Source organism: Salvelinus alpinus, chromosome 12 (assembly GCF_045679555.1).
Source record: "Salvelinus alpinus chromosome 12, SLU_Salpinus.1, whole genome shotgun sequence".
Taxonomy (NCBI): domain Eukaryota; kingdom Metazoa; phylum Chordata; class Actinopteri; order Salmoniformes; family Salmonidae; genus Salvelinus; species Salvelinus alpinus.
In genome coordinates, this window is record NC_092097.1 from 23,509,047 (window position 1) to 23,522,981 (window position 13,935).

A 13,935-nucleotide genomic window follows, 5' to 3' on the forward strand; every position below is an offset into this window, starting at 1 on the left:
CTCTCTCTCTCTCTCTCTCTCTCTCTCTCTCTCTCTCTCTCTCTCTCTCTCTCTCTCTCTCTCTCTCTCTCTCTCTCTCTCTCTCTCTCTCTCTCTCTCTCTCTCTCTCTCTCTCTCTCTCTCTCTCTCTCTCTCTCTCTCTCTCTCTCTCTCTCTCCTCTACCTCTACCTCTACCTCTACCTCTCTCTCTCTCTCTCTACCTCTCTCTACCTCTCTCTACCTCTACCTCTACCTCTACCTCTACCTCTCTCGACCTCTCTCGACCTCTCTCGACCTCTGAATGCTCAGCTATGATAAGTCAACTGACATTTATTCCTGAGGTGCTGAACTGTTGCTGATTACTATTTGACCCTGCTTTGACCCTCATCTATGAACATTTGAACAATCTGGCCTTAATGACCATGTACTCTTATAACCTCCACCTGGCACAGCCAGAAAAGGACTGGCCGTCAAACAGAGCCTGGTTCCGCTCTAGATTTCTTCCTAGGTTCCTGCCTTTCTATGGAGTTTTTCCTAGCCACCGTCCTTCTACATCTGCATTACTTGCTGTTTGGGGTTTTAGGCTGGGTTTCTGTATAAGCACTTTGTGACATCTGCTGATGTAAAAAGCCTTTATAAATACATTTGATTTGATTTACATATTAGTCATTTAGCAGACACACTTATCTAGATCGACCTACAGTTAGTGCATTCATCTTAAGATAGCTAGGAGGGACAACCACATATCACAGTCATTGTAAGTACATTTTTCCTCAAAGTAGCTATCAGCAAAGTCAGAGCTAGTATTGGGGAAGAGTCAAGTGAGAGTGTTAGTTAACGAAAGGCTTTTTTTGGCTCTATATCTTATAGGATTATCTCCCCACCTGCCCTGCCAGCCAGTTGGATATTCTGCAGTTTCCCTGAGAAGCCAAGAAGGGCTACTTTAAATAATCATAAGCAGTTTTGCGTGCATCATTAATTCAGTCCTGACTAAAGACATTTAATCATTCCTGGGAGGATGAGGATGAGGCAAGGCCTGGGCTGCCAGCAGTGAGTTGTGGTGCAGGCACATAACGGAGCAGCTCTGACTCTGGTGAACTCTGGTAGCTAGCTACTAGACATTTCTTTCTCTTTCCATACCTGGAGATGAACACTTGGATGCTTTGCTTGGCCCGGTGAGGAGGGGAGGTCAGTCATGTGACCAGCCTGCTGCCCCCAGGGATGGATCGGTCATCTTTCATTCAGATCACGGCTTCAAAGCGGGAATTGGAACAGAACCATGCATGCAAAGCTGAATTGAATATGAAGCGATGGACAGCAATGGTCATCCTCTGGACATCCATCCTTGGCTGACCATGGAAAGTACTATCATGTTCAGGTGGAAAAACAATGCCCTATGGCCAGTGTACCATGGCCATAGCTCGCAGGTTTATAGGCATGTGAGACCAAGTCGAACATCACTCTCCAGTTATACTGAGCAGCATTTTCTCCATGTTTTTCCCTTTATCCTTCATGTACTGTAGCTGAAGGAGGATAGTAACCGAAAGCTTGCTAGATCAAATCCCCGAGCTGACAAGGTAAAAATCTGTAATTTTGCCCCTGAGCAAGGCAGTGTTCTCCGGGCTCCAATGACATGGATGTCGATTAAGGCAGCTCCCGCATCTCTCTGATTCAGAGGGGTTGGACACATTTCAGTTGACTAGGTATCCCTCTTTCCCTTTGCCTTTCCCATATAGCCGTTGTCCCTCCACTTCTCTGGGTTAGCTATACCTGACTTGGGTGTCCACAGCACACCTGCCTGCCATTGGTCCACCCACAGGACACATTAGAGTCTAACCCCAATCCCCATTAGGCAAGAAATATACTCACTAGAGACTACAGACTGACTCCATGGACTCTGTGCTTAATGAGCAGAAACATAATTTATTATGCTCAGAAAGCCTGTGTTTCTATGAGGAGTTTGAGGAGTAGGGCATGGTTTGATCCCATAGTGAAATTGCAGAGGAAAAATACAAATAAAACTGAATTGAAGTGAGCTGGATTGTGACCCATACACCTGCTGTTCTACGCTGTGAAAGTTGAGAGTGTAGTGGCCCAATTCTCTCCTCTGCAGCGCTGGAAAGAGTTTACTTAAAGGGTAATGTCAGGGAGATGCACACTGACAAGAGCACAGAGTAGCCCAGCATGCATCCTTCCGGGCGCAGGGCTCACACACACGCCCACCAAGAAATGCTCAACACGTGGGCACAAGTTTACACAAATTGAAATGCAGAGACATTAAAATACCTCATTGCCCTGAGCTGAGCCCCTGTCTTTTAAATGTTATCATCATTGTGTTTGTCGACTTGACTAGGCAGCCGCTAGCATGGCAGATAAGAGGACGAACAGGATGCTCGTTCACTGACAATGCAGATTAATTCCAAATCAATTAAACTAAAGACATAAAGCTACAGGACTGCTTTTTCTGCGCCCGCAGCTTTTTGCCGTGGGTTTAAAAGACATTCCATTTGACAACCATCCCCCCTAAACTATCAGCATGCATGAAGAAGCTCTAATGATTTTAATTATTCACCCCACACAAACCACTTAATTATTCACCCCACACAAACCACTTAATTATTCACCCCACACAAACCATGTGTTTATGCATGTAAATACCACCTCTAAAATGTTAATTGCTTTTACCTTTATTTTTAAGAACACAGTAGACATTTTAGACCAAATAAGTACATTTTTGGGGTAGGGGAGAGTGGGGTAAGTTGTGCCAAAGAGTTAGATGAGCCACCCTTTGTGTATGGTTTCCTAGAAACAAGGGGTGGCTCAACTAACCCTTTGGCTCAACAAAGTATAACACCAGAACCAGTGACATTTTGACTCCTCACACCCTACCTCTTCCTAAATATGTAATATTTATATGTAATATAAATATGTAATATGTAATAATATGTAATATTTAGGAAAAGCAAGAGGTCTTCATAGAATCTATGAAGGAAAAAACTACATGGAAAAAGTGGTAAGCAAGTAAGGATGAAAAAACACATTTTCAAGTCAAATAAATGTATTGTTATAGGTTTCATGATGCTTGTATCGTAATTAAATTATATAATTAGGTTGCAGGGAGGTTCTGAAAACATTTTACTCTGGTTCCTTAATTTTTCCTGGGATGTTTTATTAACGCTCTGCGATTATTTGGAGGTTTTTGAATAACTTTCATAAAAAGTTCGCTGAATGCTTCAATAAGACTTTTATTAATGCTGCTACCTTATTTTGGGTTAACTTTGTTGAACTCCAAGCAGATAGGACACATGGAAATGAATTTCCTTAGGCATTAATTATGCAAACACATTTCTTTTTTATTGTGACACAACATCAGTGAGATTCAAACCTATAATCTTCTGTTTTCTATCCATGGAATTAGTCCACTAGCTAGCTTCCCATGTTTCTTTACGCATACAAAGCTGTTCATTTTAGTCTATTCAAACAGACCCCATTTCAAATAAACAAGCACTCATTAAGATCAGGTGTGGCCAATTAGTGGGCGGGCCAACAAACTTAAAGGCCCAGTGCAGTCAAACACGTGATTTTTCTGTGCTTTATACACAGGTAACTGCCAAAATAATGGAAGTACTTGAGTATATAAGGGATACAAAGTATATTGAAAGCAGATGCTTCCACACAGGTGTGGTTCCTGAGTTAATTAAGCAGTTAACATCCCAACATGTTTAGGGTCATGTATAAAAATGCTGGGCAGGCCATTATTTTGGTTACCACCGCTATGCCCCCATAGGATGACAATGTCCCCCTCCAGAGGGAACGAGTGATCACGGAATGGTTTGATGAGCATGAAAACGATATAAGCTATATGCCATGGTCGTTTCAGTCACCTAATCTCAACCCAATTGAACACTTATGGGAGATTCTGCAGCGGCGCCTGAGACAGCATTTTCCACCACCATCAACAAAACACTAAATGATGGAATTTCTCGTGGAAGAATGGTATTGCATCCCTCCAATAGAGTTCAAGTCGAACATATCATTCCAAAATCATGGGCATTAATATAGAGTTGGCCCCCCCTTAGACCTGGCTTGCAGTCGGCGTTCCAATTCATCACAAAGGTGTTTGATCAGGTTGAGGTTAGGGATCTGTGCAAGTCAGTCAAATTCTGCGGCACCGATTTCAACAAACCATTTCTGTATGGACCTCGATTTGTGAACGGGGGCATTGTCATGCTGAAACAGGAAAGGGTCATCCCCAAACTGTTGCCACAAAGTTGGAAGCACAGAATCGTCTAGAATGTCATTGTATGCTGTAGCGTTAAGATTTCCCTTCACTGGAACTAAGGGGCGAATACAGAGAGAACTTGAATACAAATTGGCACATCGAAACAACATCCCTGGCCCAGTAATCTGGGACCGGTTTACCAAAAGCATCTTAAGGCTAACTAAGTTCATCTTTAAAACCTTTGTAGGAGCATCATTAAATCTCCAATCCGTTTCCCAAAACTATCATTATTAACATTGGGCTCCCGAGTGGAGCAGCAGTCTAAGACACTGCATCTCAGTGCTAAAGGCGTCACTACAGACACTCTGGTTTGAATCCAGGCTGTATCACAACCCGCTGTGATTGGGAGTTCCATAGGGCGGCGCACAATTGGCCCAGCGTCGTCCGGGTTTGGCCGGTGTATGCTGTCATTGTAAATATGAATGTGTTCTTAACTGGCGTGCCTAGTTAAATCAAGGTTAAATTAAAATTAAAAACGGTCTTAATATAACACCTGCCTCAGACCAAGTGTAAAACAGCTAAGTGTGTTGTTAGATGTTTTTTTGCCCTCCCATGTCACTTTACAGATGATCTCCCCTAAAAACAGAATCACATGGTTTATCCGTCTATCTGGGACCGCTCATAACTTCATAACAAAGTTCACTACGAATACAAAGTTGCTCATGTCCTTGCAAATCATACAAACAAGTGACGTATAAAAATATGTTTCAAATGAAAACAGAGATGACTGCCTTAAAATATAAACAGTAGGCTATAAACCTATTTCAATGATATTGAAATACATTTCATGTTCAATCAGTTGAGTTCTATTTTGCTACTTGTAGGCTTCTGTGTGTAGTTTGTCTCAATATATTTAATGATGCATAGCGTAATGTGCACAATGATGTGCCAACTCTGTGATTTTGTGAATTTTTATTGGGTAAGCATTAGAATAAGCTTGCCTCAATATTTGCAGCCGTAGGTGGTAATATATCTCGAGGAGCTGATCTGTCGTCAGTATTGTGAAATAATTATAATATTAAGGTAAAACTTGAATGGAGAAGGTTGGTCCGAGAGCAGCGCTCCCCTATACATTTGTGCGCTCCCCCCTATACATTTGTAATAATGACAATTACAACAATACTGAATGAACAATGAACACTTTTATTTTAACTTAATATAATACATAAATAAAATCAATTTAGTCTGAAATAAATAATGAAACATGTTCAATTTGGTTTAAATAATGCAAAAACACAGTTTTGGAGAAGAAAGTAAAAGTGCAATATGTACCATGTAAAAAAGTTTTAGGTTGTAGTTATTATAGGAACTATAGGACTATTTCTCTCTATACCATTTGTATTTCACATACCTTTGACTATTGCATGTTCTTATAGGCACTATAGTATTGCCAGCCTAATCTCGGGAGTTGATGGGCTTGAAGTCATAAACAGCGCTGTGATTCAAGCATTGCTAAGAGCTGCTGGCAAACGCAGAAAAGTGCTGTTTGAATGAATGCTTACCAGCCTGCTGCTGCCGACCACCGCTCAGTCAGACTGCTCTATCAAATATCAAATCATAGACTTAATTATAATATAATAAACACACAGAAATACGAGCCTTAGGTCATTAATATGGTCAAATCCGGAAACTATCATTTAGAAAACAAAACGTTTATTCTTTCAGTGAAATACAGAACCGTTTCGTATTTTATCGAACGGGTGGCAACCCTAAGTCTCAATATTGCTGTTACATTGCACAACCTTCAATGTTATGTCATAATTATGTAAAATTCTTAGGAAGAAATGGTCTTCACACAGTTCGCAAAGAGCCAGGCGGCCCAAACTGCTGCATATACCCTGACTCTGCTTGCACTGAACGCAAGAGAAGTGACACAATTTCCCCAGTTAATATTGCCTGCTAACATTCATTTATTTTATCTAAATATGCAGGTTTAAAAATATATACTTGTGTATTGATTTTAAGAAAGGCATTGATGTTTATGGTTAGGTACATTTGTGCAACAATTGTGCTTTTTTCGCTAATGCGCTTTTGATAAATCATCACCCGTTTGGCGAAGTTGAAGTAGGCTGATTATATGCAATGCAGGACAAGCTAGTTAAACTAGTAATATCATCAACCATGTGTAGTTAACTAGTGATTATGTTAAGATTGATTGTTTTTTATAAGATAAGTTTAATGCTAGCTAGCAACTTACCGTGGCTCCTTGCAGCCACCAGGTCCTTTTGATGCTGCACTCGCATAACAGGTGGTCAGCCTGCCATGCAGTTTCCTCGTGGATTGCAATATAATCGGCTTCAAAAAATGACGATTACCGATTGTTATGAAAACTTGAAATCGGCCATGCCGATTAATCGGTCGACCTCTACACAGGACACCATCACAGGACACCATCACCCACTGTCACAGGAAACCATCACCCGCTGTCACAGGACACCATCACCCGCTGTCACAGGACACCATCACCCACTGTCACAGGACACCATCACCCACTTACCCCAAGGCGGCTCAACTTACCCCATATCCGAGTTAAGTTGTGCTATGTTTTCAAAACTATTATGTTACCATGATTTTAAATTATTTCCAGGGATACACAACATCCTGAAATACTGTTAGAAAGAATACTATATTTCCCTTGATAAAAAAAAATATGTTTTCTGTTATAATAGAAACACAGCTCAGCTTCCTATTTGAGTCTCCAATATTGCCTAACATAGAACAGAACTAATGGTGAGTAGGTGTTAGTTGACAAGGTTGAAAATGTTGTTCCTCTTCAAACCACTAGAACAGAGAGTTTCTGCTGATGGGACCCTCCTGCACTATGTTGGGGTCTTTACTGAGCATGGAAGGATTACTAATATACATCGTCCGGGGGAAATTAGATTCTAATAATTTAAGAGAACAACTTCCATCAATCTCAAAATAATAAAGCTTTAGAAAGCAGCCCATTTAGAGTACAGCTGTTTAAAGAATAATTGTACTGAAAAGCCAGATTTCATACTCTACAGCCCACTGCCAAATACAGAACAAAACAATCTGAATGGTTTAGGCTTAAAGTTGTGTTATTCACGTCCATCAACTCATACGTCTGAGTGATTCACATCAATCCTATACAACATGTAGAGGGTGATATGTAATCACTAATATGCAAAAGATAACAAGGAGCAGTCAAGGGGGAAAATGAACATACAGTGTAACTATATTCAGCTCACTATGAAACCATGCTCCTTCCTGTATGCAATCTGATACCAGGAAACAAACATTCTTTACATACCATGGCCCCATTTTCTATAAATCCCCATCTGATATCCAGATTACGATCTTCCACACCGCACCTTCACCCGAGAGTCTAGTTGGACACCAATAATTAAGTTTATCTTAATGTCCTTACACCTCATTCTGTCTCAGGTCTACAGTGACTAAGGTCTGTCCTACCTATACTTCATGCCGGTCCGTATGCTCTGGTCGCTGGACGTGGGCTGGCTCTGGACAGTGAGCTGTCCCAGACTACGGGCCACCATGGCCACAGCCCTGAACTTGCTGCGGGTGCCTGTGTTGGGGCTGTTGGCATTCTGGCGGTGGTTGAGCCGTTCCTCTGTACTGCGGCTCACCCCTCCACGGTTGTGGTCCGTACACACTAACGACACCTGCATCCTGGCTGGGACTGGGAGCCGCCCGGCACGGCTTCAGGTGCTCCGGTTAAAGCTTGTGGTGGGTCAGTCTAAGACACGGCTACTTTCAGTCTGGATAGTCTCTTGGTCAGGTCAGTGCCAGAGTAGGCAGGGTACTCGGGTCGGTGTCAGGGTAGTCAGCTATGTCTGCAGAGACAAGAGGAGAGGAGAATTATCGTCTTCCGAGGGTTTCCTGCTTCAACACAGCCTCAGCCTGTGTGGGTCTCTCTGCTTTGTCTGCTACAGAAACCAACAACTGGCCACTGCAAACTGCAGGCACAGGAACACCGTCTCGGTCCCGGGAGAGACCAGAAACAGACGAAGACGCACCTTCCAAAAAAGGTACAGCGTCTTACGACGAGAAGAGCAATTTAATGAATCTCCCTTTGCAGTCTCGACTGGCTTGTCCTCGATTCATCCGTCTGTCTCACTCAAGCTTTCTGTAGTAATCAGAGGCTCATCACAGACTGACGTGCAGATGCAATCATCCTGCAATTTCCTTTTAATCTGGAGCTCAGTTCTACAGATAACACAGAGAATGGAGACACATGAGCACAAAGAGATGATGAACTACTCCAGGAGGTAAAATTCTGATCCCTTACAATGTCCACAGCAGCAGCAGCTGTCCTGGTTGTGTGACTACTCAGCAGCTCTGTTTTTCAATCAGAGAGCAGCCTCTTGTTCACTGACTCCCATCCCTCCGCTGTCTCCCGGATTACACTTACATGTGTATACCTAGCGCATGGTACAAAGAGGCAGAGTGAATGCAGACAGGAGAAGAGGAGGAGGAGGAGGAGAAAGAGAGAGGGTGGGAGGGATATTGAGAGATGCTATGGAGAGGAGTATTGAGAGGGTTACACTAGCACGAGAGAGAGAAAGAGCGAGCATGAGAGAGCGACAGATAGAGGGAGGGAGAGATGAAGGGAGGGGGCAAGAGAGAGTGTCCACAGCTGCTGTTATAGGAGAGGCTGGCTGGTGTATTTTTGATCCACTTCTCATCTCCTTCCCTGCTCCAGCATGGCTAAGTCACTGTGGCAGAGTATGGTCCAGTCAGGTCCAGTATGGTACAGCTTGGTTCTGTCAGGTTCCGAGTGGTCCAGTGTGGTTCAATCAGGTTCAGTCAGGTCCAATGTGGTTCAGTAGTTCATCTTCGGCTTCACATTAAATGTAAAACATCTGTCTCATTGTTCTATCTGTGAGGATACCTCGGGATTTTGGCAATGGGGCTCTTTATCTACTTCCCCAGAGTCAAATGAACTCGTGGATACCATTTTTTTGTCTCTGTGAAAGTTTTGAAGGAAGTTGCTCCCAAAGTTCCAAAGTATCCCTTTAACTGAAAATAAATTATTCCTGGCATATTTATTCATTTGAATAATTTTGTTACATAAATAAGAAAGAACATAGCCTGTATCCAATTACTTACTGCATGGCGACAAGCAATTGATCTGTAAGACAATGTCTGTGTTCAGGGGGACTTAGTGAGTGGATGAGCTTGGCTTAATATAATAATGGTGGAAGGTCACTGTAAACACTGTGGTAATAAGAGACAACACACTATTGGTTGAAGGAGTGAGGAGACAGTAGAGGCTTGCGTTACAAGTAATCTAATACTGAACCTTATCTAACCAGGCCCATGCCTGAGGAACAGACAAACAGTAAGGCAGAGTGGAGAAGCAACCTCCATCAAAGGAATCCAGCAGACAAGCTGCAGCCAACTGACACACCTATTTTTAGAGCCTTAACCTTTTGCTCCAGGACTTATATAGAGTAAAAGCGTATTTAATTCAACTCATTTTAAATTGGATTTCACGCTCGCCTTTGGGGGGACAGGCCCAGGGAGAGTTGCTGTCCCATCTCCTCTCGTTGAAAGTGACTGTGTAGGGTAGATGGGCCACTGCAATGCTCCTTCTACAAAATATTTATTGTGATTCCCGGCAATGGCTGTGGGGGAGGCCGTTGGGTCCCTGACTGCAACCCGTGTCACGCTCAGAGTGACGGTGTCATAGTGTTGTTCTAGAGGCTCTGGTCAGGGTCCCTGACTGGAGGGCAGGGTGCTGGGGAGCCCTCTCCCGTCCTAGTGGAGCAACAGAACATGAGAGCAGCCGCCCCCACACCCCTCACCCCAAACCCCTTGGGAGAAACTGGGGACAGTGTACAGGGAGGGGACAGGGGCTCAGGCTGCCCAGATAGTGTCAACATCTAATCCACACCACCCCAGTCCCACCCCAGACCCCACCCCTGGGGCTCCACCTGGTCATGTCCACTGAGCCTCTGACCTGGGCATGGCTATTGTTGCTGAGACGTGAGTGATCTGCTGTAATCATTACACCAAATAAGGCATTTATTGGCTGTTGATTTATCAGGTCATGAATGTGTGCAACCGAAACAGATCGATAAAAGCATGCGCCATCCGACAGGCCAGCAACCAATCATGTTAATGGATCAATATAATAATAGAATTTGATACATTGCTTCTACTTGCTTTTAGTGTGAAACACAACCAGCTGGAATAGATCCAGATTTCAAGTTGATTAGTCATACAGGGAAACACATGTTATACACCGTCCAACCAAATGCTTACTTCCAGGTTCCTTCTCCACAATGCAACAATAAGAAATAATAAAAGATAATATGAACAGAAAGTAAATGGCTCAGTAGAATAGAACAAAAATTTCAAGCATAAGTATACTTTAAGGCACAATTTATAGTCCAATATTTACACGTGTTTTGTGGAAGTATTTAGCAATCATAATAGATGCAAGCTTTCCTGTTTTTTCCCCAAAGATTGTTGGGGACCAATATTGTTAGGTAGTAGTACTGAGTTTACACTCAGATGTAACTCTGCCAGACAAAAGAACTACATAAGTCACTGCACAACACTGTAGGCCTACTATATCATATCATACACAAAGCACCAATCAAGTCTAACTGAAGCCACTTTGGTCCCATCTGGCCTATAGTGTTCATATTGAATGTGCTTCTTGATCCAATAGACTAGACTATAGCAGACATGCAGAGGAGGAGAAAGGAAGGAGAAAGCGGGGGAGTGCCGCAGCACAGAGAGGGTGGTGACAGGAACCAAAGCGACATTCAGCATGATGAGCTAGGGTGACTCTCCGCTAATGGAGTCACACTTAGTCAGAATAACACAGTAAACACGCCTGTCTATAGAAGGCTAAATGGAAAAACAAAAGTCTGTTGGAATAAAGATGCATGCCCACACACAGGGTAAGCATTTCAATAGTCCAAATTGTCTCCACATTCTGGATGGAACACCCACAGCAGAGGTCAGAACTGGGCAAACACCACATAGACCTATAGTAGCAACCATCCATCACCACTTCCTATTCATTCCTCAGTCTTCTGCTCCAACACGTAGACCTAATGATGATGCCTCTTCTCTCTACTCCTGGGCCTCGTATTACTGTAAGTTGCGAAATAAATCAACCATATGGGACTTGAAACATAAAATAACACGAACAGACCCCAGCCACCCCAGTCATAGACTGTTCTCTCTACTACTGCATGGCAAGCGGTACCGGAGTGCCAAGTCTAGGTCAAAAAGGCTTCTCAACAGTTTTTACCCCTAAGCCATAAGACTCCTGAACAGGTATTCAAATGGCTACCTGGACTATTTACATTGTGTGCTCCCCCAAACCCTCTTTTTACGCTGCTGCTAGTCTCTGTTTATCATATATGCATAGTCACTTTAAAACCTCTTATGGATCCCTTCACGCGCCAATTCGTGCCAAATTCAAACTACAGGAATATCAATATTCAACATTCACAAAAATATATGTGTAATACATCAAAATAAAGCTTAACTTCTTGTTAATCCAGCCGCTGTGTCAGATTTCAAAAAGGCTTTACGGCGAAAGCAGACCATGTGATTATCTGAGGACAGCGCCCCGCATACAAACACATGAAAATAATTTTTCAACCAAGCAGGTGCGACACAAGTCAGAAATAGCCATATAATAAATGCCTTACCTTTGAAGATCTTCTTCTTTTTGCAATCCCAAATGTCTCATTGACACAATGAATGGTCGTTTTGTTCGATAAATTTCTTCTTTATATCCACAAAATGTCCATTTAGTTGGCACGTTTGATTCAGAAATACATCTCTCTGCCTCCTTCTTTCCACTCCTCTCCTCTTTTGACCTCACCCTCTCACCTTACCCCCTACTCACAAGACAGGCAATACGCTTGACCTCATCTTTACTAGATGCTGTTCTTCCGCTAATCTCATTGCAACTCCCCTCCAAGTCTCCGACCACTACCTTGTATCCTTCTCCCTCTCGCTCTCATCCAACACTTCCCACACTGCCCCCACTCGGATGGTATCGCGCCGTCCCAACCTTCGCTCTCTCTCCCCCGCTACTCTCTCCTCTTCCATCCTATCATCTCTTCCCTCTGCTCAAACCTTCTCCAACCTATCTCCTGATTCTGCCTCCTCAACCCTCCTCTCCTCCCTTTCTGCATCCTTTGACTCTCTATGTCCCCTATCCTCCAGGCCGGCTCGGTCCTCCCCTCCTGCTCCGTGGCTCGACGACTCATTGCGAGCTCACAGAACCGGGCTCCGGGCAGCCGAGCGGAAATGGAGGAAAACTCGCCTCCCTGCGGACCTGGCATCCTTTCACTCCCTCCTCTCTACATTCTCCTCTTCTGTCTCTGCTGCTAAAGCCACTTTCTACCACTCTAAATTCCAAGCATCTGCCTCTAACCCTAGGAAGCTCTTTGCCACCTTCTCCTCCCTCCTGAATCCTCCTCCCCCTCCCCCCCCCTCCTCCCTCTCTGCGGATGACTTCGTCAACCATTTTGAAAAGAAGGTCGACGACATCCGATCCTCGTTTGCTAAGTCAAACGACACCGCTGGTTCACCGGTTACAACTCGCCCAACATGACTAGTTACCTGTAAACTTGGTAACCTGTAAACTTGGTCCAAACATTTCAAACAACGTTCCTAATCCAACCTCAGGTATCCTAAAATGTAAATAATCGAAAAAACTTAAGACGGAATAAACTGTTTCTAATACCGGATAAAAACAACGTGAAGCGCATTCCTGTTCACGCGCACCAAAATAGTAGGGACCTTCAGAGTGACACATGGAATGAATAGCACTACTTCTTCATTTCTCAAAAGAAAAACATCGACAAATTTCGAAAGACTGTTGACATCTAGTGGAAGCCATAGAAACTGCAACCGGGGCCCTATTTAATCATGATTCCCATAGAAAACCATTGGAAAACACAATGACCTCAAAAAACATTTTCCCTGGATGGATTGTTCTCGGGGTTTCACCTGCCAAATCGGTTCTGTTATACTCGCAGACATTATTCTAACAGTTTTAGAAACTTCAGAGTGTTTTCTATCCAAATATACTAATTGTATGCATATCCTAGCTTCTGGGCCTGAGTAACAGGCAATTTACTTTGGGCACGCTTTTCATCCGGACGTGAAAATACTGCCCCCTATCCCTAAGAAGATTTATTAACTATACATTCATGTACATACTACCTCAATTGGGCCGACCAACCAGTGCTCCCGCACATTGGCTAACCGAGCTATCTGCATTGTGTCCCGCCACCCACCACCCGCCAACCCCTCTTTTACGCTACTGCTACTCTCTGTTCATCATATATGCATAGTCACTTTAACCATATCTACATGTGCATACTATCTCAATCAGCCTGACTAACCGGTGTCTGTATATAGCCTCGCTACTTTTATAGCATCGCTACTGTATATAGCCTGTCTTTTTACTGTTGTTTTATTTCTTTACTTACCTATTGTTCACCTAATACCTTTTTTGCACTATTGGTTAGAGCCTGTAAGTAAGCATTTCAATGTAAGGTCTACACCTGTTGTATTCTGCGCACGTGACAAATAAACTTTGATTTGATACGCAGGAGGCACACACTGTAAAGGGCTTTGGCTTTATTTAAAAAAAATGTTGATCCTTAAATTAAGCCTTTTAGGTGCTGCTGTATAACACAATAAT

At 43.2% G+C, this 13,935-nt stretch overlaps 1 protein-coding gene across 10 annotated transcripts in view; it reads right to left on the bottom strand.

Moving 5' to 3' along the window:
• The window catches only part of LOC139535720 (voltage-gated potassium channel subunit beta-2-like), a 166,313-nt gene that overhangs the window by 56,333 nt on the left and 96,045 nt on the right, over positions 1-13,935 (bottom strand). For 5 of the 10 annotated variants that reach the window (XR_011667185.1, XR_011667183.1, XR_011667184.1 and 2 more), the window contains exon 1: positions 7,698-8,663. The exons of 4 other annotated variants lie outside the window; for them this stretch is intronic. Coding sequence is in view for 2 of the 6 variants with exons in the window: in XM_071335437.1 (XP_071191538.1) it covers positions 7,698-7,915 (218 nt within the window). In the remaining 4 variants the exon portion in view is untranslated. Of the gene's footprint in view, positions 1-7,697; positions 8,741-13,935 lie in introns of those variants that run through there. One more of the 10 variants, XM_071335442.1, reaches the window with a different exon arrangement.